Source organism: Tauraco erythrolophus, chromosome 22, assembly GCF_009769465.1.
Source record: "Tauraco erythrolophus isolate bTauEry1 chromosome 22, bTauEry1.pri, whole genome shotgun sequence".
NCBI classification, from domain to species: domain Eukaryota; kingdom Metazoa; phylum Chordata; class Aves; order Musophagiformes; family Musophagidae; genus Tauraco; species Tauraco erythrolophus.
The window spans coordinates 2,134,108-2,159,828 of NC_141486.1; the positions used below are offsets into that span (position 1 = coordinate 2,134,108).

Here is a 25,721-nt window from a genome sequence, read left to right on the forward strand (position 1 = left end):
GCCGATCCTCCTCCCCAGCCCCCTGCGGAGCAACGGACGCTCTTGCAGAGAAGGAGGAGACCAGAAATCCAGGCAGTGCAATTAGAGTTATAATAATAGTAATTAATGCCTTGCCTCTCTCTAAGGATTTTCTAGCAGGGCTCGCCAGGTGCTGGCTGGGCATTAACTAATTAAAGCAATAGCACCCATGTGAAGGGGATGGGTGCCAGCCGGGTCACGGGACTGCAGCTGCTCAGCTGGGGGCTTGCTGTCCCTACCCTCATCTTCCTCCGTGGCTTGAAGGGAAGATTAGAAGGGAGGAGCTGGTTTAGGAAGGAGATTTGGCCCTGAATCAGGGTTATTCTATGGGAGGAAAGCAGGCCAGGAGCACCTGTGTGTTTCTCATGGGTGCTCGTGTGATGTGAGCTGTGTGCATTTGGGGATAAATAAACTCTAATGCATCAACTCCTGCGTGTGCACGTGTCTGTGCAGGGGAGGCTGCTCCTGCACGCAGATTTCCATCGACACACAAATGCCAGTACGTGGGCTTGTGTAGACACAAGCCAGCACAACGTGAAAATGCTTTACAAGGAGAGACTTGAAGAGCTCAAACTGTTCAGTTTACCAAGAAAATTGAGAAGTATCTTGATTTTGGTGTGTTAGTACCATCAGAAGGAGGAATTACTCGGTGCTAGAGGACTCTTTAATGTCAAAGACAGAACAAGAACCAGTGGCTGAAGCTGAAGCCTGCCAAAGTCGGACTGAAAAGCAAGGCGTGCATGTTAGCAGCAAAAGGGATGAGCAGCAGAAGCAAAATGCCAAGGGATGCAGCAGGGATTTTTCTGTCCCTTGGTGGTGGGTAGTCTCGTCTCTCTGGCAGAGATGCCTCAGCAGATACATTCTTTAATCAGGCACGCAGTATGAGGGTAAGCAGATGATATTTATTATGGTATTACAGCCCCTTAGATATTTTTTGTTTTCCTCACTCCTTGAATGAACCCTGGGACACTGTCTTAGGATACAGGGTCATGAAGCATCCAGGGGATGGAGCCCAAAGCTTCCGCCTGGCCCCCTCACAGAGGCCCTGGTCACTTACTGCTCCCTTCACATTGACCCCAAGAGTGGGGCTGGTGGCGCTCACGTCTGGGAGGCTTGGTGCAACCATGGGATGTAATAGCCAGATGAGGTTCCAGGAGTGGCTGGGAGCTGCTGCAGAGCCCCAGGACGTGGAGATCCCAGAGCTTCATACCCCACAGGTGGGACGGGATGCTTAGCTCCAGTGCCCCCCTGTGCCCTTAGGGAAGCTGGCTGTGAGCTGCCTTGCCCACCGAACCCGAGAACCCACAGAGGGGAGATGGAGGGACCCTGGCTGTGGCCTCCTGCTGAGGAGAGGGCAGGTGTGCAGGCAGGTGTGGCTGAACAATACTGCGTAGGTGGGAACCAGTGAAAGGCGTCAGCCTGAAACAAATGGGTAATTGTTGTTGCTGTTAGTACCTGATGATGGGGTTGACTGATCGGCTGAGAAGCGGTGAGGTACTGACTGAAGCTGGGAAGTGATTTGGAGAGGTAATAAAGGTAAGTGTAATGTAAATATATCGGTATTATGGATTTTATATACATACATAGTTATATGAAATAGTTATTGGTGGTGTATATAGTAAAACTGGAACAGCAGGGAGGCCTCCATGGACTCGCTGTTCACAGGTGGGTATTTTAGTCCAAGGGAAGTTTAAGAAATCTGATGGCCAGCTTCCTTGGCCCTGCCACTCTTCTGCTTTATCTCTTCCTCCATCGCAGCCGCTCCAGTGCCTGACCTTATGGAGTGTGGTGGGCTGACACGGCCAGCAGCAAAGTCCCCTCCCAGCCACTCGCTCCCCCCAGCAGGATGGAGGAGAGGCTGGAAGAGCAAAAGCAAGAAAACTCCTGGGTTGAGAGAAAGACTCTTCATCTGCTTGTAACAGCGGGGCTAGAGAGCAGGGGAGGCCAAGAGCATCCCCAGGGTGCCGGGCAGCACCCTGCGAGGCTCACCTGTCTCCCCAGCACCCATGTACCCTGAAGCAACAGAGCGAGTGGAAATGATCTGGCAAACAACAAACTGCCCGAGGGGTAACGTGCTGCTGCCTCACCCAGAAGTGCTCACATCATTAAACCCTGTGTCAGTCACGGCTCAGGCATTCTCCGGCATTTCCGCAGTGCCTCTCCCTGAGGACTCCCAGGTCCCTCACTCAGCTCAGTCCCTGCTCGGCGAGATGGTGTCCAGGGCAGGGGAAACTGAGGCACAGTCAGGTGGGGTTGTGCCTCCTCCGTGTCACCAGGCACAGTTGGAGGACAATATCTGGAAGGCTGAAAAACGAACAAATTTAAGTCACAAGACAATGCTTACGACTTCACCATGAAGTCTTCTGTGTATATATATATATAACAACACATATTTAAGTAGTACAAGACCCACAACTACAGTGGATCCCTTCGTGGGAATGTTTTGCCGATGTGTGAGGGTGCTCCCAGTTGCTCTCCCAGGGCCCTGGTCCAAGCTCATCTGTGCTGTGGGCAGAGCATGGCTCAGGTGCCAGTGGGGGTGTGTGTTTGGTTTTTTTTTAATAACTGTTATTTATTTGTCAATATATTTCATGTTCCTTGAAGTTAGGGGAACATGATGACATCTGAAAGGAAAATTTTATTTTAAAACCAGGGTTAACATTTGTTTTTCTTTTCTCTCTTTTTAGATTTCCCTTTTAATAAGGGGAAAAGAAGGAAGGGAGAGCAGACAGAACCCAGAGGAAGTGAGATTTCCCACCACCAGAACAAACAACTATTTTAAAGCAAAACAATGGCCTAAAATAAAAGGAAAGTGAATCTTTTGCAGTTTACCAAACATCCTTAGCTCTTTTTTTTTTAACGCACTGAATTTCAGCACCAGTGACTCTGCACGCAATTAGATAACAGGACTGACTCCGGGGCACATGCGGATGAGCAGGGAGGCAGGAATGCAAACGCAGGTTTGACTCCAATGACTAAAACCCTCCTGAACCCAGCACCACCGGGGCCCGTACGGGGTACAGCGGGTGCCCTGGCATCACTGGCATCAATGATATTGAATTATATACCCATCTAGTTACATCTTACAAACTGCTGCACACAGTGTAGCCGTGGTCCAGGGGATGGATTAATGCCGTGGCATCGTTGCTGGCCATGTCACGAGAAGGGCTCCTGTATTTGTGCCCACGCCCAGGGTGCCTGTCTTGCAGTACTGTAGCTGTTCCACAGCGAGCAGAGCCGTGGCCCGAGCCCGGGTGCCTTTGTTCCGCTCCTGGCGCAGGAATCCTTTTTATTCACGTTGTGACCTTGGGCGAGCAACTTCGCCGTGCTTAAAATTAACTTTTCTGCAAAGAAGGTGCATAAATCTCTTTGCGTCAGAGGAGCTGCACCGCAGCGTGAGGGGTTTGGTTTTGGCAAAGGGTTTTTTTTTTTTTACCCCGAGTTGTCATGCGAGCAGTGTCTCTCTGGGGTGAGGGTGACAGTGTTGCCCCTCGATAGTGCACAAAGCCCTGAGCTTTCAGCTGTTTTCCATGGGAGAAACGGGCTCAGTAAAATCTGCTGTAGCACAGGGTGCTTTCATCCCCCCCCATATTTGTTTGTTTTTCCTGGCAGAGCTAAACAGGGGCTGCAGAGACTGATGAAAGAGGCTGCAGGCTCGTCTTACAAAAGAAAAAAAAAATGAGACTGGAGAAAATCGGCGTGCGTAGCCTGGCAAAACAAAAGCTAAGGGCAGCACAAGGAGAGTGGCGGATGGATGGATGGATGCATCCCAGGGTACGCCCTGCGGGAGGAGATGAGCTGCTGAAAGCCTTGGCACAAGAGCATGGGGGTGTACGTTGCCTGTGACTACACGCAGGCTGGAAAAATAAGAGGTAGCTCTTAAACACTGGAGGAGGGAGGGCCTGGAAGAGCTTCCCAGCAGGAGCCCTGTGCACTGGGAATACGCAAATTCCTTTGGTGCTTTCAGAGGGGTTTTACATTGTGACACCCACCCTTAGCAGCATCCCGCGGCCCCGTGTGCCCGGGCTGGCGTTGCAGCGGGTCTGCGGGAGGATGTCCGTCTGTCCGGCCGGGTCCGGGCTGGGCGTGCACTGCGGATAAACAGCTCGGATTTATACTTATTCATTCCGCTCGTGCGTGCAGCCGGGAGGCCTCGCCGGAGGTGCCGCTCCCCGGCGCTGCGTTTGGGGTGGGTTTTACAGATGGTTTTTATTCACTCACGCCGTGCCGAGGGGGCACTGGGCGAGTGTGCCAGAGGGAATGCCGCCGCTCGCCCCCGGCTCCCCGGGCCGTCCCGGATGGGTCGGACACCTGCGCCCCGGTCTGCGGGGCTGTCGTGTACCCCTCGGCCCTAGTCCCGAGCGGCTGTCGGGACCCCCGTATGTGCCTCTTGCTGGTCACTTACAGCGACTGGGGTTATAAAAATAGGAGAAGGGCGAGGTGACAGCTGGGCCGTGAGAATTACAGGGAGGAGATCAGATTAGAGGGAGCACCGGGAGGCAAGATGGCCCCGTGAAGGGGCAGCATAGCCGGCTCCCTCCCTCCCTCCCTCGCACCCCGGCCCCACAGCTGCCCCGTCCCTCGCAGAACAGCCCGTCCCCACCAGCTGCCCCTTCCCCCAGCGCCCGCCCCGTCCCCAACAGCGCGGCCCTTCCCAGCGCTCGCTCGCTGCCTCAGGGCCCGCCCCGGCCCCGCGGCGCGGCCGGGCCGGGGCGGGAGGAGGCGGGGCGGGGCGGGGCGGAGCGGAGCCGGCCCGCCGGGGCAGGGACGTCGCGGGCCGGCGCGGCGCGGGGCGGCAGGTAGCGCTGCCGGCGGAGCGGAGCGGAGCGGGCCGGTGGGGACGGCGGGGCCATGGGGAAGGTGCAGCTGTTCGAGATCCGCCTGGGCGAGAGCCGCGTCGTCTACGGCCCCGGCGAGCCGCTGGCCGGCACCGTCACCGTGCGCCTCTCGGGCTCGCTGCAGTACCGAGGTGAGCCCGCGGCCTGCCCCGGGCGGCGGGGCCGGGGTGGGCCGGGCCGGGTCGCCCCGCGGGGCCCAAGGGCCGAGGCCGGGGCGGGGGGCGCCGGGGGGAGCTGGGTCCGCCCCCCCCCCCCCCCCGGCGCTGGGGACCGGGGGCTTCGGGGCTCGCACCTCGCTTCTGCCTCTCCCGCCGTGACCGTGAGGCGGCTCGGGGCTGGTAGGAGCAACCTGCTGGGTTATTTCCTCCTCTGCTTCCTCTTACTTTTTCCTTCCATCCCATAAAAAAAAGCAAACAAGCCAACACCACCACCCCATCCAAAAAAAAAAATAAAAATAGAAAACCAGCACAAGCTTGTTTCACAGGAGCCTCCGAAGCTGGCGCGTGCCCAGGGTGGTGGCACCGGGAGGTGGCCAGAGGAGCCTGGCCTCGTGTCCAGCCTTTCCCGCAGCCCTGTGGCCTCCCTGGGCTGCTGGCATCTCCGAGGTGGCCCCTGCCCATCGTGCCCATGCGCTCCTGGGTCTGACAGAGCAGCGAAACACGTACTTTTTATGGCAGGGCGATGGGAGGAGGCCGGGAGGAGATGGGTGATGGGATGCCCTGGCAGCTGCCCCTGCCGCGGCAGGAGCCGTGCCCTCCCGTTCCCAAGCACGGTCCGTGGCAGGCAGCCGTTTCGTAACGAATGAACTTGAACGTTTTCAGTTGTGCAAGTACCAGTTCGGGAGACGTCCAGGCTGAGAACATGGTCCTGTGTGTGCCAGGGTGGAGAGCCTGCCCGCGGGGCAGCTGCAGGCCGGCAGCAGTGGTCTCTGCTGTGTTCGTGGTGCAGGAGGTATGGGGCACGTGGGTGGCTGCTGCTCCGAGTGAGACCCAGGCCCTTTTGGAGGCTGGTGCAGTGTGTCAGGGTGGAGGGATGGGGATGGACTGGGGGGAGACGAGCTGCTGGGTTCAAGATCTTCCAAACTGGGAACTTGTTCCCCTACCCGAGGGAAGTCATTTGCATTGACAAGTTAGTTTTGTGCTTTGTGCCATGGAAATGTGAACCGATTTGCTGTCTTGCTTGCTTCTCCTATGTGCATGCTTCTTCCTTTGTAACAAATTATTGGGAGGGGGAAAAAAAGACCAAGGACTGGAAAATGCGAAGTCTGTTGAACGGAGACGTCAGCCTGAATGATGGTGCCTGTGCTTGCCTATGTCTTGCTTTTGTGAACACCTCTCGCAGTTGTCTGCAATAGCTTTTTGGAAGCTTCCTCAGGAAAACAACTATCTAGGACAAGCACAGGCTTGTAGCCTGTTTGACTCCTGTTGGAGCAAAACAGTTGCACATCCAGCGTTTATCTCCTTGGAGAGTACTCCAGCAGTACTTCTTCCAGCAAAGGCGTTCTTAATGAAGTGTGGCTGACTTCCATCCTCGGCCCATCCCGTTGACTTCCACTCCTGTTCCTGAAGGTGCCTCTTGGTTGAGACAAGAGCATTTGGCCTCAGAGAACTCGGTTGTGCTGGCCCCGTGTGCTGCCAGCTGGCCACAGTTACACCTTGCTGTTGCCTCTACAACTCTCATCTTGGAGAGGAGCTGCCAGGTTCTCCTCTACACCAGATCTCCTTTGCTTCCCGGTGTGTTGCAGCGGGTTGTCGGGGGGAAGGAGGAAGGTGTTTCTTTGTTCTGGACCTTCTTTCTGCTTCCTTATTGCTTTGACTCTGTGAAACTTCAGGGTCTGGCGTAAGCATTGGTCCTGAAGTCAGGAGAGGTTTTGCTGTTGGATCTGGTGTTTGATGCTAATGCAGGGGTTTTGGTGAGAAGCTGGGGCAGCTGAGCAGGGCTCTAGGAAAGCTGGTAGAAGCATCAAGCCAAAATCTGAGGTAGGCTGTGTGTGGCTGTTCCTTCTGCTTCTGTGCAGAGGTGACCTGAGCAGCTGTTTTGGGCTGAGGTCCCTGCAAATTGGCTTTACCAGCTGGGGCGGAAACTTTCCATAACTGGTGTCTGAACCTGCCCAAATAAGTCATGTTGGGATATGACACCAAAGTGTGCGGAGTGCGAGGTGACTCTTTGCTGTGTGTCCTCACTGCTGCTCTGTATCCTATGGTCTCTGGCATTTAAACCCTCCACACTGGGGCCAGGGATCTTTTGGATGGGCACCGTTTCCTTCCTTCTGGCTGAAGGAAATGTCTCATCCTCAGATGAGGAGGCTCATGTAGCTGCTGAAGTATCCTCCTTGATGTGACAGCAGGCAACTACCTGCTGGAAAGAGGTCTTGAAAGGGCCGGTCAGCCCTGTTGAGCTCCACGGGCTTAGCAGTGGAGGGATCGGACAACCTCTGACATGCTGTGGCTTTCTGCCGTGGTGTGGGGAGACGTGGGTGGCATCAACTTGTCTTACCTAGTATGTGCACCTACACCTTCTGTGACCAGTAGTGACTTTTCAGACTAATAAGCAGCTCCCAGGAGGAGATGCAATGTCCTTGCCCATTGCAGTCTGGCCCACAGCACTGAAGCTCAGTGCTTTCCATTTCCTGAGCTGGACCAGTCTGGTGTGGTGGCTTCTCTCAGTGTTGTGGTTTTGGAGATCACACATGCAAACAAGCCTGTAGATGACAACTTCACACAGTAACTTGTTTTTTGGCTCTTGGAAATTGCACCTTCTGAAAGGTGGACAATACAAACAAACAAAGCTCGTTCCGCCTTGCTAAACACGCCAGAAATCTTGGGTCATAGGAAAGCGTAACTGGAGACACACCTTTCGGGATCATAAATGCTCCCACCTACACTGGCTTCCTCGCCAGCCCTGCTGACTAGCAGTGAAGGCTGTTCAGTGTATTCTTCAGCTGACCAAATGACGACTGGCCTTTGGTGACTCATGCAGACCTTCTGGGAGGCACACTCCTCCCCATGGCTGTGCCAGGGTGAAGGTCCTTCCCCGAAAACTCGTGAGCCTCGGGGGAGAGCCCTAATGGGAAGGCAGAATTCCTAATCATTGTGCCTGGCTTGCTGGGTAAATCATCAAACACGGGTGTACAAAGAATAATTAATCTTAACAGGAAGCTGGCGCTGGGACAGCTGGAGATGGAGTTAATTTTGGGGGGAGGGAGGAGGGAAATAAGTTGGTTCGGAGCAGGGCAGGCAGCCCTGGTCGCTGGCAGGAGCATGCTGGAACAAAGGCTCGTGCTGCTGGGGGATGCTGGAGCACTTTCCTCTCGACTCTGTGGCTTCCAGGGGCCGTGCAGGTTATTTCGGCCCTGCTGCCGGCCGTTCAGCGAGGCTTCTCGCGGGCAGAAGTGTAATGTTAAAATAACAGCCCTCTCGCCTGGGTCACTTGGAGTAAAGAAACTGCAAGTGCTTTCTGGAGCAGATTTCAGCCCTTTGCTATTCTCTACTCTGTTATTTAGCTGTCCAGGTTTCTGCAGTGATGACTTTAAAATCACTGCCTTGAACTACAAAGCTCCAGACACAGGCACCTATGTCTGTTCGTGCTCTAGAAGTACTCAGGTACGTAATTCCCATTTCTGCAGAGCAGAGAACCTGTGAATTACCATTTCCTTCTCTAGTCTTAAATGTACTAAATACTCTCACTTCTTGTATGGAGAAGTGAGAAAGCTGGTGGTGAGGAAGGGGGTTGAAAAGCAGATCACTCGAATCCTGAGTCGTGTCCAAACTAAGAGATGACTTCGGTTTCCCTAGGAGGGCAATGGGTTTGGCTAATGTGTAACGTGCTTCTGACGTGTGTGTAACCTGTCCCCTCCCTGGAGGAAAGAGGTGATGCTGATGGACTGTGTTGGCCACAATCCTCTGCACCACTTGACCTCTGAAACAGAGGAAGACGTTGTTCCTGTAGAAAGGCTGTGGTTTGGGCTGCTTAGGAAGCTGATGTTGAAAGGATGGATTCGATTGCCGGTTAGTAAGTCTGAAGTTTGTGTTCTGTAAAGGTGGATTTGGAATTTCTGTGCTTGGCAGTGTAGCTCACCTGGACATCATTGGGGTGGGAGGGACCTCACAACTGGTCTCTGCTTCAGGGTGCAGCATGGCAAGGGAGCGCGGTGCCCGCAGTGCAGAGCTGAGCGAGGGCCCGGTGGGTTTGGAAGGCAGGAGCGGATCCAAAGCTGTCGCTATCCCTGGCAATACCGGCAGTGCCCGGTGAGGTCCTCGAGCCGTCTGGCATCCGCTAGCGGCAGTGGGTGCCAGGATGAGGCGAGGCTGGCACTGATGTGCAGGAATGCTCAAATATCGCTCTGCAGCATCGCTCCGGCGGGCTGGATGGCTCCTGCTATAGGGGAAGCGGATTAACTTACTTTTCTCATTGTCTGGAGTGAGACAGCAGGGAGCTGTGTGGCCAAGTCTGTCTGAGGCTGTGGAACAAAAGAGGGATTTTTGCTCTCCTGGCTGGCTTGCTGCTAGAGCTCCAACTCCTCTGGAGTCAATAACTAATCATGAGATTGTTTTGTGTCTCTTGTCGCTGCAGTGTGTGCCTCTCTCCGCTGCTCCCCCTGTGCACGCACCACTTGTGCTCATCTGAAAAACTCTGTTTGCTGCTTTCCTCGGCGAGGAGACATGCTGCAGCCTCACATCTCTTGTTTAACAAAATGGGAGAACAAGTGGAGCGGAGTTCTGTCTGTCTGATTTGCTTCCAAGTGTGACAAACGGGGTGTGAGTGCTTATTCCTTCCCTGGAGCAGTGCAGAGCTGGCAGAGATGTAGCTTGTCTTTCGGGGCTGGAGTCAGGTAGGCAGCAGGGAGGCTCCCTGGCTGGAAGGAGCAAGTCCGTGGGTTCACATCCTTCTTCTCTGGAGGCAGCTCCCCATCCCTAGCATGGCTCTGCGGGCAGGGTCAGGTGAGGGGGAGCAGCTGGGGAGGACGGTGGCTTGGGCCAGCCCCTCTGACACGGGAGGTGTGGGTGCATGGATGAGCGTGCTGTGCTTGTAGTACGTTGTGGAATACCTTTTGCTGAAAGTTGTCTTCAAGGAAGAAGTATGTCTGTAGAAGCCACATAGCTGCCACTTGACTTGGTGAAGTCTTGCTAGAGGTTCTCATGGCCAAGAAGAGTAGGACGGACATGCAGACCATCCTCTGCCATCTGGAGAAGGGGATGCCTGGGCTCTTCCAAGGGAAGAATGGCAATGGGGTGGTTGGGTTGTGCTGCAAGGCTGCTGCAGACCTGACCTGTGCAACTCTACAGAGAAAGGTGCTCTGCCAGATGTTGGGGCAAGTTTTTTTCCTCCTACTTAGGGCAAATGCTCCTGAAACAGCCTGGCAAGCGCACAAGGGACTGGGGGTTGGTTTAGTGCCTCTTTTCTTGAGGGTTGATTGCTGAGATATCCAACGTACAGCCTTTAGGCTGCTGTTGTGGCCTCTGAATTCCAGTGACAGGGCTCTCTGTGGAAGTTAATTACCTCTTTGTGCTGCTCTTAAAATCTGTCACTCTTCAAATCTCTCGTGTGGAAGTGCAAACTGCTTAGGAGAGGAGAAAATGAGCAAAGGACCAGACTGCTGCCGGTCAGCGGATTTTTGTCTTGTGCACAGTTGTGCCTGCGTGTGCTGAGTCCCTGGGTCGTGTCCAGGATCTGAAATGGGAGGTGAGATGGCTTCAGACCACAAAGATGTGCAGGCTTCTATCTGCTTGTGATGGCTTTTAAACAGCAGTTCCACAACCCCTAACTCTCTTTGGCTAATTAAAATTAGCTGGTGGTGTGCCAGTGTCAAGTGTGAGCTGGGTGTTTTGCTGTGACGAAGCCTGTGGATGGAGGCTTCTCGCCAGAAGGTGCTTCGCTGTGGCTGGGTACCTCTTTGGCCAGCATCAGGTACAGTGTTCAGAAGGGTGGTCGGTGCCATGTGTTTGAATTGAACAGCTTGAGCAAACTCCCACAGGTGTATCGGGACCTTCAGGTGGTGGCTGATGATGGTGGAGGGATATGGAGGTCTCCTGAGGTAAGGATGGACACTGCTTTTGGACCCCCCTCAACAAGATGAAGGTAGCAAGCTAGTGCCTGGCTGGAATCATTCAGAGACCTAGTTTAAACCACCCTGACCTTTGAGCACCTTAATCTTGATTAAAAACTAGAGCTTATCAAATATCTGTAGCAAAAAAAGGCTGCTTCCAAGAAGCATGAATCATTTCTGGAACACTAATGCTTCTAACTTCCAGCTCTTTGTTCTTGCTGAGGGAACCGTGCTCTCGGTCGTTCTGGCTCCAGCAGCTCGGGTTAGAGGTGACGATGCTGCAGCAGCTTCCTGTCCATCCCTCCTGAACACCCTGCCTGAATCCCAAATGCTCCCTGCAATAAGACTAGAATAAAACCGCCTCAGAAGGCAACATCTCCAGGGAGGAAAGCTCAGCGTGTGGGTATGAGCTGGTGCCTTCTTGGCAGGGAGTGTCAGCATGAGACTGAATGTCAGGTCCGGGGGTTTTGCTCCCAGTCCTGAATGCTCTGGTTTCTGTCTGCTTGGACCTCTGCAGGTGTCCAGCCTGACCATGAGGACTGTCTTACCAACTTGTAGCGCTCCCAGCATAGCAGGGATTTGTTATGTATTTGATGCTCTGGTAATAACAAGAACATAAGTTGTCTTTCCAAACTGATGATCTTGCTATAAATAGAGAATCCAGCTGCTTGCATTGAATGGCATCAAAGAAAATCATAGGAGCAGCTCTTAGAATGAAGTGGATTCTGGCTGCTTTCTCCGAAGGTGCTGGGGGAGGGGGATTTCTTGACAACGGAGACGTGCGAAAGCATCGCTCAAGAGCTCGGTGTGGTGTGTGAAATCTTCAGCGGGGAGCAGGTGAGGCGAAGCGGCTGGGATCTCCCATCGCGCCGTCCCACGCTGCCCTTCCTGCCCCCCACTGGAGAACCTGCCCGCGCCGGTACCTGGGTGGAAGGAGGAGTCACTAGATGCAGGATTGCTTTACTGCTCCTGAGGCTCTTCAGGAAAAGGCACTCGAAACCCCCCCTGCTAGGCGGAGGTGTGCTGGCTCCGGGCTCGTGCTTGGGAGCTGCAGCAGCGCTAAATCATTTGGAGGTGTCTCAGCAAATTCTAGCTGCTGACTTGCAAGTTCAGTGCCTGGAGCGGAGCGGCAGGGAGGATGAGCCTTAGTGCGGAGTTATGAGCGGTTGTTTGTCCCCTGTGCTCTCTCCTTGTATGTGGGCTCCAACCCTTCACACCAGAACTTGTTTCCAGGATGGCTGAGCAGTCCTCAACTTGTTGCTTTAGTCCTTCTTGGTGCTTTGGAGAATGAAGCTCGCTCAGGATGCTCGGTTAGGGCAATACTGTCTGTGCTGAATCCTCTCAGCCCCAGATGCGCATGGTGGGGGGTGTCCAGTCTGTAACAGGCCTTTTCCTGGCCGAGTAGGTGCTGAGCTGACTGTGTGAGTGCTCTACTCCGAGGATAGGGAGCAAGTCCTGGGGAGTTCATGCCCAGGAGCATCCCTGGAGCCGCAGGAGGGGATGGAGGAGCAGCACCTCCTCTCCTGAGCATCTGCATTGCATTGGCAGGGCTGGCCGTTGCTGAGAAGCCCGGGAGATCTTCCAAAACGAGCACCAGCCAACAAGACTTGTTCTAAGCCTTAACTCCTAGACAAGTGTATCCGAGAGTCTCAGAAGACAACGAGCGTGACTCAGTCCCGCAGCAGAGTCTGGCCTGCAGCAGCCCTTGTGCTCTGGTGTTACAGTAAGCCTGTTAAGCATGAATTTCCAGAACGCTTTGAAGCCTTTATTTAGAAAGAGCCTGAAAAGGGAGTAGGCTCTGGTGAATCAACCTCTTTGTGGTAAGTAGAGAAACCTGATCAGTCGCCTGTTTATCTGCCTGCAGTGGCTTTTGCACCCAGCGCGGAGGGGTGATGCTCCTGCAGCGGGGGGCAGAGGGGCTGTCTGGGGGGGCAGAGCTTGTTAAACCTGCTTGGGGGTGTGGGAAGAACAGAGTGGAGCTGGCGGTGGTCACAAACAGAGGTGTGTTCCCAGAACATCAGAGAGCTCAGCCTCCCTGGCTGCTCCTCGGGTCAGGTGAATTGCCAGCCTGTTCTGCCAGCAAGGCGGCAGAAGGTGCCTGGCTTCGTTTGCTGAGAAAGAACAATCAAGTTTGTTAATGAGTTTAAAGGGGCAGTTTGTTACAGTGTGGACCTGACTGGTCTTAAAGCACCCAGCAAATGCCTCCTGGGACCTGCAGCACTGTGTGGTACACTGTGGTGGGGTTTCTTGCCCAGTTCTTCCTTTTTTAGACAGCCAAGTCAAGTGTACCGGAATATCTCAACTGCTTCGACCTAAAGTAGTGCTAAGTGCTGGGTGGAAACCTATTTCAGTTTGGGCAAGCTATAAAAAAAAGAGGTTCTTCTCTGTTTCAGTCCTTTTGAGCCTAAGGAAGGGTGACTGTGGTCCCTGGCTGGCTGAAGTGTTGAGTGCTGGCAGGTCCTGGCGTCCATCAGCATTCCTGAGAGCCGGGGCGAGCTGCTGGCTCCGCTCCACTTGTCTGGCTGCACTTCGGGCATTTGGGACTTGCATTCCGCTCCCACAGAGCTTTTCTAGGGGCCAAACGCTGAAGATTAAGATGCTCTGACTGCTTATGTATGTACGGCCTTGTTTCGCTTTGAAGAGCAAAGCTTGCTTCGATTTAGGTTGCCCAAGGCTCGCAAAAGCAAGTTTAAGTTGCCCAGGTCCCCTGAGAAGGATGGCAGTAGATCAGGATCTGTTGTGTTCAGAGGATTGTGAGTAAATCTTGCCTGGACCTCACCAAGATCCTAAATACGAAGTGTTTCTGTACCAAGCTGGCAGCACCTGCCTGCCAGCAGCCCCGCAGAGCTGGGTGTCACTGCTCCGGGCAGCAGGACAAGGAGCTGGTCTGCTCCCTGGCTATGGAGCGGTGCTGAGCTCTGTGCAGAAAGGATGGTGGGGAGGAGGTGGCGCAGGTAGTGACAGGTCATGTTGTTCGCTGGGATCTGCTGGGTGACACACTGAGGTGCTCTTAGCTCAAGCGTGGCTCGTGCTGCAAGCCCTGCCTGGAGCTCAGTCCTGTCCTAGCTGTTCACCCCAGCTCTCTCGTGCATGGGGTGAACAGAAGCGAGTCTCCGGCACAGGTCTGAAGGGAGAGCAGGCATGCCAGTCTCCAGACAAGTCAGAGTTTCTCCCTCTGAATTTTTGTCCAGAGAAGTAGAAAGGAAAGAAGTTTCTTGAGACTGAAAGTTGGCTTCACACATCAGAGCAGTTGAAGATCCACATGAAACGCCGCCGCTATCTCCTCCAGCCTTCTGCTGCTCTGCAACGTCTTTGCCTTTCCCCTCTGGTACTCGGATGGATGTTAGGAGAGGAGGCTGTGAGTGCTGGCAGTGTGGCTGAGGTGGGTGGCTGGCAGGGAGATACCCGTAGTGAGCTGTGAGATCTGCCTCTCCCTGCCAAACACTTACTTTCCTGCAGTGCCTCCTATACCGCTGTCTGGTCTGGCTGTTCCAAGTGCTCAGGGGTGTCTGCATCTGCCATCCTGGCTTGGGAGGAAGACGCAGGTCCCTCAGCATGCTGTGGTGGTGCTCGGTTGCTCTCCTTGCACCAGGACTGTGCTGGCATTGCCCACCCCTGCCCCGTGTGTGGCAGTGGGCATTGCATGCAGTGGTTCTGCTGAACTGTGTCACCGGTTTAGGATGGGGCAAGAGTTTCCGCTCCCAAAACTGATCTGAGGTACAACTTTCTCTTTCCCTGCTTCATCCATAGCTGCCATCGAGGGGTATTGCCTGTCCTGGGCTGTTCCTGCAGGAAGCCTGTGGGTGTGTTGGTTGGCAGCCTGGCTCTGATGCCTTCAGCAGGGAGGCTGGGGTAGGTGGCATCATGGAGGGGGTGGTTGTTGTGCAGCTGTACACCTCTGCTAGACTGCGTGCATGGACTCTGTGCTGCCCAGCTATTACAGTACCACCACCTCTGCCCTTGCAGGCTCTCAAGGCAGAGTAACCCCATTCCTCTCCACCTCTCTTCCCAGGCTGTTTGAGTGGTGCAGCACTGGGACCTACATCAATCCAAAGCTTGAAAACAAAGCAAAACAGCTTGTTCTTTTTTTTTGTAAGAGTCAATTTTGGAGAAAGGCAGTGTCGGGGAGTCCTTTGTGGAGCGTGTTTGGTGAGCAGCGAGGCGGTTGTGGCAGCAGCAGCGTGGTGGGGACCGGGGCGAAGGGCTGGACAGGGTGCAGCCCGTCGGTCGGGCCCTGCACGCGGATGCTGCGGCGTTTCGTGCCTGTTGCTAAGGAGCCGCGGTTGCCTTTGGCAGCAGGACTGGCAGGTCCAACGCACAGGCTTTGTGGCACGCGGCCGTCCTGCTCCTGCAGCCCGTGTGGCCTTGTCTGCCGGTGAGTTTTCCACCCACAGCCCAACATGTGCCAAGACAGGCTCGTTAAACGTTCTCAACCAGGGATTTCATTCCAGATGTTCGAGATGACCCCATTCCTCCAAGGGCAGCCGGCGTGCTGATAAAACGCTGTGATGCTATAAATAAACCTGTCAGCTCTACAAGGGAGAAAAGCCTTTGGTTTGAACAGGAGTTTGTTCTGAACAGGAGCCCAAGAGTTGGCTTTCTTCTCTTGGGATGTACGTTGACCCTTGATTTTGAAGAGGAGCTGGAAAATATCAGTTTCCCTGTTGCTCTCAACCTGATGGAAGAAATTGCTCGCGGAGAGGAGAGGATCGGCCTGCCTGAGAAGATCCGAGATTTGCTACTCTGCTCTTCTACAGGGACACACCTGCCCAGTCTCCCTTTGGAGATTTCTGCGTTTGCTGGAACGAGGACATCCTCCATGTGTTGACACTACCTACGCAGACATGTCCCTCCTCGTGTTGGGCTGGACTCTGGCTGAAATAACTCCTGTGTAGCCAGAATAATGGCTCTAGGTCACCTTGCCCATGTAGCAGAGCTGTCGCTCCCCTGTTCTTGCTACAAGTGGAGTTTTTCCAGGCTGAGCTCAGGAGCTGCTCCCGCCTTCCCGCAGCGTGGGGCTATGTTGGGTGGGTCTGGGTGTCCTGCGGCTTATGTGGGAGACCCAGCTGGGGGGTCCTGCCTTAGCCTGACCGCGGGTAGATACAGCCGTGTCACTACAGCCAGGGAGAGCAAGGCACTCGTGATGCTTAGGATGCTTAGGTGCTTCTCCTGGGGCTGTTTCTGGCCCCTATGGCTTGTGGGGCCAGGAGGGAGAGGTGGCTGGTTCCCTCCTCCTTGCTGAGCTTGGCCTTGCAGGGCTGGCTCTGCCACCCTGGAAATCAGCTCCCTGAAAGGTTGGGGCCAGCAAGGGAGGGACTGTCCCTTTCACTGCCGTGAGCGATTCGGCTGGTCCAGACTCTTGCAGGGCACAGATGGCAGGTGCCAACTTGGGGCAGGAACGACTGAGCAGCAGATCTCGCTCCTGGAGACTACATGGTGCTAAAGCTCATGCTACTGCGGAGGGGGCTGCAGGGTGGTCCTGAGCCCGACCTGGGCTTGTGCATGGCAGGAGCATTGCCCGCGGGCACAAAGATGGGTCAGACTGTAGCAACGACTCAGTATTTTGCTGGGAGCCTGTCTGCAGTCTGAGAGGAGAGTGCTGTATTGGGGGTGAGTTGTGCGATGGGCTGGCAGGCTGCGGGAGGTGGGATGTCCCCTGGGTCATGGGCAGCAGCAGCTGCCAAGTGCTCTGTGTGCTGGAGGCAGCTGCTGGTGCAGGAGATGCTCTCGATGTGTGTCAGCTCCAGACAAGTCACTTCCCGGGGCCTGGCTACGGGCTTGGGTTTGAGTTTGAGTTGAGATGGAAAGCGTGAACTGCTCTTCTAGACAACTCTTCTCCTTCCACAATAGAGGCCAAATCCCCTTCCTGCCCTTGTGCTGGGCTCTTGGGAAGGAAAAAGATAAAAACCTCCTCAGATGATCCTTAACCTCGTGCCAGTCCTGCTGCTGCCTCCAGCGTTCAGTGTAAGCTCTGCTCTTGCAACACCAGCTTGTGAAATGCCCAAGACTCTTTGTGTCTCAAGAACTGACAGGATGGACCCAGAAGGATGGGGACAACTGAGAATTAATTAGGAGCTGTTGGTTTAATTAGCAGTGTCTCAGTATATATGTGCATAAGGGCTGGGAGCTGGGGGAGTAGCGTTATCTGTGACCTTCCAGCCTTCCTACTTAGAGAATGTGAGACCGTCATGTCTGAGGTTGTACTGATGCACTTCTATGTAAAGGCAACAGGACAAAGGCCTCATCCTGCTTCTTTTTGGGGTCTCACCTTTCTTGGTGTCCACTTTTCATGGAGCTTTTCTAGGAATTACCCAGTCTCTACAAAGAAGAGAGAAACTTGCTCTGTCTGCAGGTCTTGCTGTCTCCTAGGCTTTCCATCTTCCCAGCACTGTCTGGTCCTGCTTTGCTGGGAGTGCGGCTACCCCAAACCCCTCTTCTTCATCCAGATCCAGGGCAGGGACTTTACAGAGCCAGAAGATCTCAGGACGTACCGAAGCTTGTGATCTTTGTCTCTTGAACCCAGAGGCTTCACTCCAGGGTGGAGCTGTGGTGCTGTGTGTTGAGATGGCCTCCTGCTGCTGCCTCAACAGCCCATCGATCCGTCAAGGGCAGCTCCCCACTGCCATCCATCAGGGAGTAGTTGGAGTCAGGGCGATTGATCCATCACCCTCTTCTCACGGGACTGTTTCTGGCCCCTATGGCTTGTGGGGCCAGGAGGGAGAGGTGGCTCGTTCCCAGCTCTCGGGAGCTCTCAGTCCCTGCAGCTCCGTGCATACAGACGGCAACTTGAGGGGATCTAATGAAAAGCTGCTGGTAGCTGCCTGCTGTGGCTCTGATGGAGAGACATGAGGAAAGGGGGCTCTGGCTTCCTGTGGCCAGTTTCCGTGAAATGAAGACTTACCTGATCCATACTCGCTCATCTTCCATAGCACTTTCTCCTCCTCTGCTCCCCAGTTATCTGGATCCAGGTGTGGACGAGTTTTCCGAAGGGTATCTCAGTCCCTGGGTACCCTCCGAGCCTGTTAGGAGTGTGTGCCCTGGTCCCTTGCGCTTCGTGCGGTCGCTGCAGATGCACAAGCCGGCTTTGCCATCCATCTCATCCCACGCTTGCAGGGCCGGGCACCCTGTTCCCTGCAGCAGGGATGGCTGGAGCCTCTGGGTCCGAGCCCACGTGCTGCCTCGAGTGGGCTTCAGCCGGCAAAACCCCCGGGGCTGTTCACAAGTGCCGGTTCAGAGCTCAGTTGCCAGCTCTTTGGCCGTCCTTGTGGAGGAGAGGGAACGACGGACAGTCTGTTTGTCCTGGGTAAGCCGCTACCAAATGCAACAGCCACCACCCCAGACTGGTGTAGCTTTAGAAAACCTAAAGCAGCCAAGCTGTCGGCATCTCCTTCCTCCACCGCTGTCTGTTGCCTGTATCTGTTGCAGCGGGTGCGTGATGTAGATGGGACTTGAAGCTGGAGGGGGTCACCTGGGACTGGGGCTGGCCCTGCTGCTAAGTGCAGGGAGGCAGCTGAGACTCTGCTCGCACTCGTGGCTGGATTTTGGAAGCAGGGATGTGCACGTACAACCTGCTGCTGGCAGGGAAGGGGATGAGTGTCCTCTGCTTTCCCCTTGCCCGAGATGCAATGCCATTCTTCCCGAGGAGGGCAGCTCACTGGGTCACGAGTAAAAGTGATTTGAAATCTGCGGCTGCTCTCCTTAAATCACCTTGGAAGAAGGCAGACGTGCCCAGCTCCTGGCATCTCTATTTTTGCTTTGTGCAGAGATGGATATGGCTGAGCTGTCTCCCTTTATTTCCAGTGTTTGGCGCGTGCCGTAGTGCCTTGTTAAAGATGGGTCTGGGTGGATGCGAAGCTGCCCGCTTCCCTGAATCCCTGGGGACTGCAGGGGTGAAGGGCTCTTGTCTTCTGCATGGCTTCGTCCTTCATTTCTTCTCCGCTTGCTGCTTTTTGCCTCCCCTTTCCACTTCCCTTACCGTTTTTAGACTTTCTTTTTCTATATTTATTCAAAGCAGCCTGGGTAAACAGGGAGGAGGAGCGTGGTAACTGGGACCACTGGTAGCCCTGGCTTCCAGAGGCAGTTTTAGTGGGTTTCCAGTAACTGGAACTGGCCTGTTCTGATGTAGAAACTTTTCTTATTTGCTCTATCTGCAGCTTGGCACGGAGGTTTCCTTGGAAAGGCTCGGGCTGTGCCTTTCGCTTCCTGACAGTCAGGCTGACAAGCTTTGCACCTCAGGTGGCTCCAGTTGCAGCAGCTCCGATGGGGCCACTTTGCCAGACCCGTCCCGCCAGCGCCATTTTTAGCTTGCAGCTGCCCCCGGCGCCACGTGCCTGGGTTGTGCCCGTCAGCTGCCCCATGTCCCTCGTCCCACAGGAGCCCGTACACTACAGCCAGGCAAGACTCTGGTATCTTCCTCTGCCCATGGGATGCTCATGGAGGGGCTGATATCATGGTTAGCTGCTCCAAAACCTGGTTAGGAATAAGGTAAACGATTTGACCTGTTGAACCAGGTGCCTCTGAAATCTCCTGGATAAGCTGGGGGAATGAGAGCCCTGCAGCTGCCAGGCTTTCCTGCTGCAGCTGTGGGAATGAAATGGGGGAGCTCTCTGGCTGCCCTGGACCTGCTGCCCCCAGCATCACCCACCCTGTGAGGAGCCGGGGATCTGCTGGCTCCTCCAGGAGCCTGCAGGATGAGCTGGGACATGCGATCACTGTATCCGGTCACAGCCCTGCTCCCAGCTGCAGGGCAATGTGTCTGCTCAGAGCTGTCATCCGTCCCGTTTCTTCTCCAGTGAGGTGAGAGGAGCTCACGTTTCTGGAGTAGGTTTGGAGAAGATGCTCCATAACAAATCATCTGCCACTTGAACTGCTCTGAGTCCTGTCCTTGTCTTACGTCTGGTGACTTGGTGTGCTGGTAATGGTATGCTGGTGACTGAAGAGTGTAGAGGATAAGGGAGAGAGTTTCTCCACTGCTGTGAAACTGCCTTCAAGCTTTTTGGCTTGAAATGTTCTTTTCTGCCCCTCCGGTTGCCCTCACACACCTGGCATGGCAGCCCCAGGGTGCATCATGGTCAGGAATGTGGCTGGAGATGGCTGCTCTTGGTGGGGACACAGGAATGGGATGTCCGGGAGCCCCAGAGCTCTCCTCCCAGGAACTGTCCCTCCTCTGTAGGTACAGGTTGCCAGTGGCTGCATCGATCTGGTATGTCAGTGGTTAATTGAGAAGCCTTGGAGCTGACAGCTCCTGGGCCTGTGATGGAGAACTCTTTAGTTAGCTGCAGTGAGAATTCTAGTCATGGTGCGACTTTAGACCTAATAGTGGATTTTCGGGGGGTCCACCATTGCAGCAGGGACTACCAGGCAAGGGTTGGCTCTGAGTGTCAGGCTGCAAATCCGTTGCTGAGTCTGTCTCCTGTGGGAAGGGAGATGGGCCATAGCGTGTATGTGCTTGAACATGCCCACCCACCCGTCTCCCAGGAACAGGAGTGGCCTCAGCACCGCAATGCAGCAAGCGGGCTTGAATTCGAGACCATCATCCCCTTATCTGGGCGTTGCAACAGATGGTGGTGATCTATAAACTTCTGTGGTGAAGGGAGGCTGAGGGGGAGCCTGTTCAGGGGCTGTTGCTCCTGGAGGATGTGCATGTTCTCCTGTTCTTGGTTGGGCTTTTCTCACTTCCATCTCCTGCGTGAAAATGTGGGAGTGAAGCGTTTGAGCCTGGGCTTCATTTGACTTGAGCCATCCGAGTTATTTGGGCTAACTTGGAGCAGGGCAGGCTCGTCATGAGCCCAGAGACATAGCAGTATATCCAAAGTGGGAGCATGAGAGCTGGTACCAACACCTGGGTACGCAGAATGCCACCCTGCTAAAACTGCTCCCTGTTCCTTCTGATGCTGAAACCCCTTTGTGGTTTTGGCTCTTCCATCTGCCAAAAGAGAGCATCAGATGTCACCGGGGGTGTGCAGGGGGTTCAGTGTCATGGTTTGCTTTGGGAGGGGACCTGTGTCAGCTCAGACCAGATGTGCTGTGTGCCCTGGTGCAGGCAGCTGCCATTGCAGGCAATACTGTCCTCTTCATCCGCTGCCTCGGAAGTGCCAGGACACGTCACAGGCACAAAAAAGAGAGCCGAAGTGTCGGCCTTGCTGCAGTGTTGATGTTTGGTTAATGAGAGTTGGCATCTGGAGCTGCTTATCCTCTGCCCTTGAGTATAAAGCAGCACTTGGATGGGCCCCGGTGTTCAAAGTCATGACCAGACTGTGAAGGTGTTGCAGCAGATCTGATGGGGAGAGGCTGTCCTTCCTTGTGGGATTAGGGACTTTAAGCCCTGAGGACCCCACTCCTCCTGAGTGCATGTAGCAAAGCACGGGTGAGGGCACTGGGGTAAAGACCATGCGTTCCCCCTGCAGGGAGGGTTGGGTTTGGGGTTTCTTTCCACCCTGCCGTGGTCACGCTGGCCAGGCAGGTGCTCTGGAGAGCTGTTTGAGGTGGCTGCAAGCAGCATCACTTGCAGCCCTCAGTGTTTGGGTAGGTGGGTGGAGGTGGTGAGACCAGCGTGGCTGAGAAGGCTTGTGGAGCCTTAAGCCAACGCCAGTTGGCCACCTGCCTCCCAAGGAGATGCTTCCTGTGAGATGTGGCTGGAATACAGGGCAACAGATGGGTGAAACGGGAGAAGAATCTGTCTGGTAGTTCCTGCTGCCTTCCTGCCAACAGAGCTATGCACCTGACAAATTTGGTGAGGGAGTTCTGTGGGATCTATTAAAGCTGTTGCAAAACCTGGTGAGAATCAGGACAGGAGATGTTCATGCTGGGACAACCCTGAAGGCCCAGTTTGTGCTGCGATAGGTCCGCCTGCGTCCTCGCTGCCTGGGGGCAGCACCACAGAACATCTCCTGCTGTGCAACAAGGCCAGTCTGTCTGCCTCCGTGGTCCAGTGTCGACATCAGAGCTTGATTTCAACCTGCTGTGAATTGGCCAAGACTAACTGAAAATATCTTGTGGGTAGCTCTTCTGAAAGCCATGTGGCCCTTCTGAAAGCCGCGGTGCAGGGCAAACTCTGGGGTGACTTTCCCAAGGCAAGGCATAAACATGGTTCAGATTTCTCTCCTTGCTTTGGGAAGGTCAAGTGGCATCTCAGATGCTTCCAGACTTTGCTGCGTGGCTTTGCTGTGAGCCCTGTGTTTCTAACAGGAGGAGGAAACCACTCAAGTGGTCTCTGGCTGCTGAGAAGCAACATGCTTATCAAATATGATCAGAAGCCCTGATGCAGGACAAGCATTAACAGGCAAAGTGCTTCTGCTGTGCTTTGTTGAAGTAAAGACTGACCCTCGAACACAGGAGAAGGCTCCCAGGGACTGGGGGTTTCCGTGAGGATGGGTGGGCTGAGAACTCAAGCAGCAGCTGGGCTTGTTCGTGCTGCACTGGAGAGTCCAGCTCTCTGCTGCTGCTGCAGACAGGGCAGACCTTGTTAGCTGGCTAAGGGGCTCGTGCAGGACACGTCTCTCCTCCATCAATGTTGGTTCATTTGGGAGAAAATGAGAGAGAGGGTTACCTGAAATCACTGCTGGTAAGGACTTTCACAGTCCAAGGAGGCCAGTGCAAGGACTTCAGTGGTGGTAACAGCTGGGAATAGCACTGGGGTAGCAGGGAGTGTGCAACAGTGCTGAGAGTAAGGGGAAAACGTGCGTCTGAAATGAAAGCGTGACCTGATTCCTTTGCTGTGTTTTTCCACCCAGTGTATGTTTCCATGAGGCACTGGACCTGCACAAGTTCACATACAGCACTTGAAGCAAGCCTGAACCTGAGGTTTTGCTTTCTCCCAGTGCTCACGTGTGCTTTCTCTCAACAGCCATCAAGGTGAGCTGCGTTGGATCCTGTGGGGTGTCTAACAAGATCAATGACACAGCATGGACCGTGGAGGAGCAGTACTTTAACAGCACACTGTCTCTGGCAGACAAAGGTAAGGTCCACAAAGACATGGTGGAGATCTGTGATTCTGAGATGGTTTACAGAAACGTATCACCAAGACTTCAGCAACTTCTCGATGTGAAATACCCCTTCCCAGGCTGCCTTGGCCTGTGCGCAGAGGATGGGAGCCAATATTAGACTACAAGAGCTTAGAAGGAGCTGTGCAGAGAGGTGTCCTGAATAGCTGCAGAACTTGGCAGCCACCCTGCAAACACAGCTTGCATCCTCTGGCCCTGGTCTGCCTGAAACGGGGCTGCCAGCAGCGACTTCTCTGCTGTTTCGAGGCTCTGTGGGTTCACCCCACTCCGCTTCCTATGTGTCTTGTCTATGGTGGTCACAAAACACTGATCAAAGCTGATCCACAGAAGCCAGTCGAAGGCTAGGAGTAGTCTGCATCAAAAGGGATGTGGGGGTGTCACTTGTCCTCCAAGAGAAGTGCTGAGATCATGGCAGGAACAGCCTGGCACAGTTACCACCACACCCCCTGCGAGCGGAGGTGCCCAGAGGTAGCGACGGGGCTGTATTAGCCTGTGGGGTAAGGTGACACCAGCAGCCTCTGGGGAGTCTGGGCTCGGGTGAATGCTGGCTTTCTGCTGTTAAATAGGTCAGCCTTACCACAAATAATTCATGCTGTGCCCTGGCTCCTGTCGAAATCAAGATGTGCCAGTATTCACCTGCTGAAGGCAGTGGCTGTAGCAGTAACTGTAACGTGGCAAAAGCCCAGGCAGGAGCTCAGCACTCTGGTGCTGTTTTATCTAATAACAGGAAATGGGTAAAACCAAAGTGGCAGTTTCTGCCAGCTCAGCAGTTTTTCAAGCAGAGCTTTTAGCGTCGAGGGGAGACTGACCTCATCCTCGCAGCAACTGGAGAGAGCGCTGCTTGCTCTCAGGTCCGGGAGAAGGGAGACAGCTGGCTGGCTCGCCCCTCCGCTTGGCTCAGAGCCCGGGGACTGCAGCGAGAGGTAAAGTGCCCTGGAGGGCAATGAGAAATGTTCCTGCCTGATTTTGGATGTGGTGCTGAGCACAGCCGGAGAGCCCAGCTGTGGATGTCACAGTAGCAAAATCCTGGAGGCTTTGTAAGGTGCTGCAGGCCATTGTGCTTAGACGAGTTGGGAGCTGGAGACTGCCAACGTTTGTGGGCTTCTGGAGAGGTTTAAACCTGCAACTGCCCTGAAAAATGCACCTTCCAGCTCTTCTTTCTAATATTGAATGGTTCAAGGGACAGCTGTGATACTGTGGTTGGTGCTGTCCTGGTGAAGTTGAGCAGTGGTGAAAGCCAACCAGTTGGTAGGAGTGGGAAGAGGTGGGTGGCTGTTCGTTGGTTTTGCAGCCCCTGGGAGATTTTGATAGCTGCTTTGCCAGTTGGTTCTTGTGAGGCTGCCTGTGGGAGCCATCCCCTTGACAACTAGGACTGGTGTGGACTGGGAAGGATGGAAGAAAAATGGTTGGTGGCTACCAATTCGTGGCTCTGAAATGTCCCCTTTGAAGGCTGGAATTTCAAAGACGGCCAAAATTTGGTATTCCCAGCTCTTCAACTGGTCTTTCAGCTCTTAATTTTCTGGAGCCCAGACTCTTATATCGCCCAGTGCAGTGCCGTTATCTGTCAGCTGCCGGTGTTGCAGACTCTGCCAGCCTGAGCCTTGAGCAGGTGCCCGGGCCTGGGGCGGCAGAGCTGGGCTGGGCTGGGCTGCTCACTCTGCACTGGAGCCGGTCATGGAGCTGGCAGCTGCGTGCCTGGGGTGTGATGGGCACAAAACGGGCTAACTGAAGTCCTCCAGAGCTACTGCAGCTCCAGGCAAGCGAGGCAAGAAATGGTAGTGCTTGACTTATCAGAGACGTCATGAATTGAAGGGAAAAATCTCTCCTGTAGGACTATGGAATCCCGCGCTGGAAAGCTGAGGTGTGTTGTAGTGTTGTTACTGCCCTGTCTTGCAAAGCTACGGTGCAATTACGGGAAAAAACCCTGCTCCCAGCAATCGACCTGGAGCGGCGTGCCAGGTCCTTACAGTCCCTGACCTGTGCTCTCCTGCTTTTTGTGTCAAAGTGGACACAACTGCTGGGAGTTCTCAGCCTCTGGCTCCCAGCTGCAGGGGAGCAGATACGGAGAGGGTGGGCAGTCGCTGTGCGTGGGATCGCAGCCAAGGGCAGCGCTCGTGGGGCATCTGCTTTGTGCGACTGGTACAAGCTCAGGAGTTGTTGCCCTGGACTTGGCCGTGTTTGTCCCATGCCCTTCTTCCCATGGCCCGAGGAGGCAGGGGAGCGAGCGGTGGGACGTGGGTGGGAGAGGACAGCGTCGATGTTGCCTTTGGACCTGAGTCCTCCACCGGAGATGGCTTTGAAACTGTCCCTTGCAATTGCTGCGCTGGCCCGTGCGGATGTGGAAACAAAAGCCCTGGGGCTGGCACCGCTCCAGCCTGCGGCGCGGGGAAGCGCGATAACTGCCTGCTGTCACAGCCCTCGCCGTGACACTGATGCACGTCCGGGCCGGTGGAGCAGCAGGGAAGCTGAGCTGCTTCTCCGTGGCTCTGCCTCTGCGTATGCCTGTGTCTGCCCGTCTGTCTGTCTGTCTGTCTGCCTCCAATGGGGCCGCTGGCAGCACGGCATCCTGGCACAGCGCAGCCCTGCAGCGAGGCAGCGGCGGGGATCTGCCACGGGAATCATGCAGTGGCCTCGTGGACGCGAACAGCAGGGCAGAGCCTGGGCGCTGACGCAGCCACCACGTTTTTAGGCTCCCCAGGAATAGCTCTCAGCTGCCCTGGCCTTTCCTGAACAGAGCATGAAGGAGCTTCAGACAGACGGACTGTGCCTCGGTGCCCGCTCTGCCCAAAGTGGAGCTGCCCCTTTCCCTGGGGCTCT

The 25,721-nt window shown here is 54.8% G+C and overlaps 1 protein-coding gene across 1 annotated transcript in view; it reads left to right on the forward strand.

Moving 5' to 3' along the window:
- Positions 1-4,869: 4,869 nt before the first annotated feature.
- Positions 4,870-25,721, forward strand: part of ARRDC1 (arrestin domain containing 1) — a 36,113-nt gene continuing 15,261 nt past the window's right edge. Inside the window, exons 1-2 of the mRNA XM_086625200.1 lie at positions 4,870-4,987; positions 22,748-22,858. Coding sequence (XP_086481326.1) covers positions 4,870-4,987; positions 22,748-22,858 — 229 coding nt within the window. The remainder of the gene's footprint in view (positions 4,988-22,747; positions 22,859-25,721) is intronic.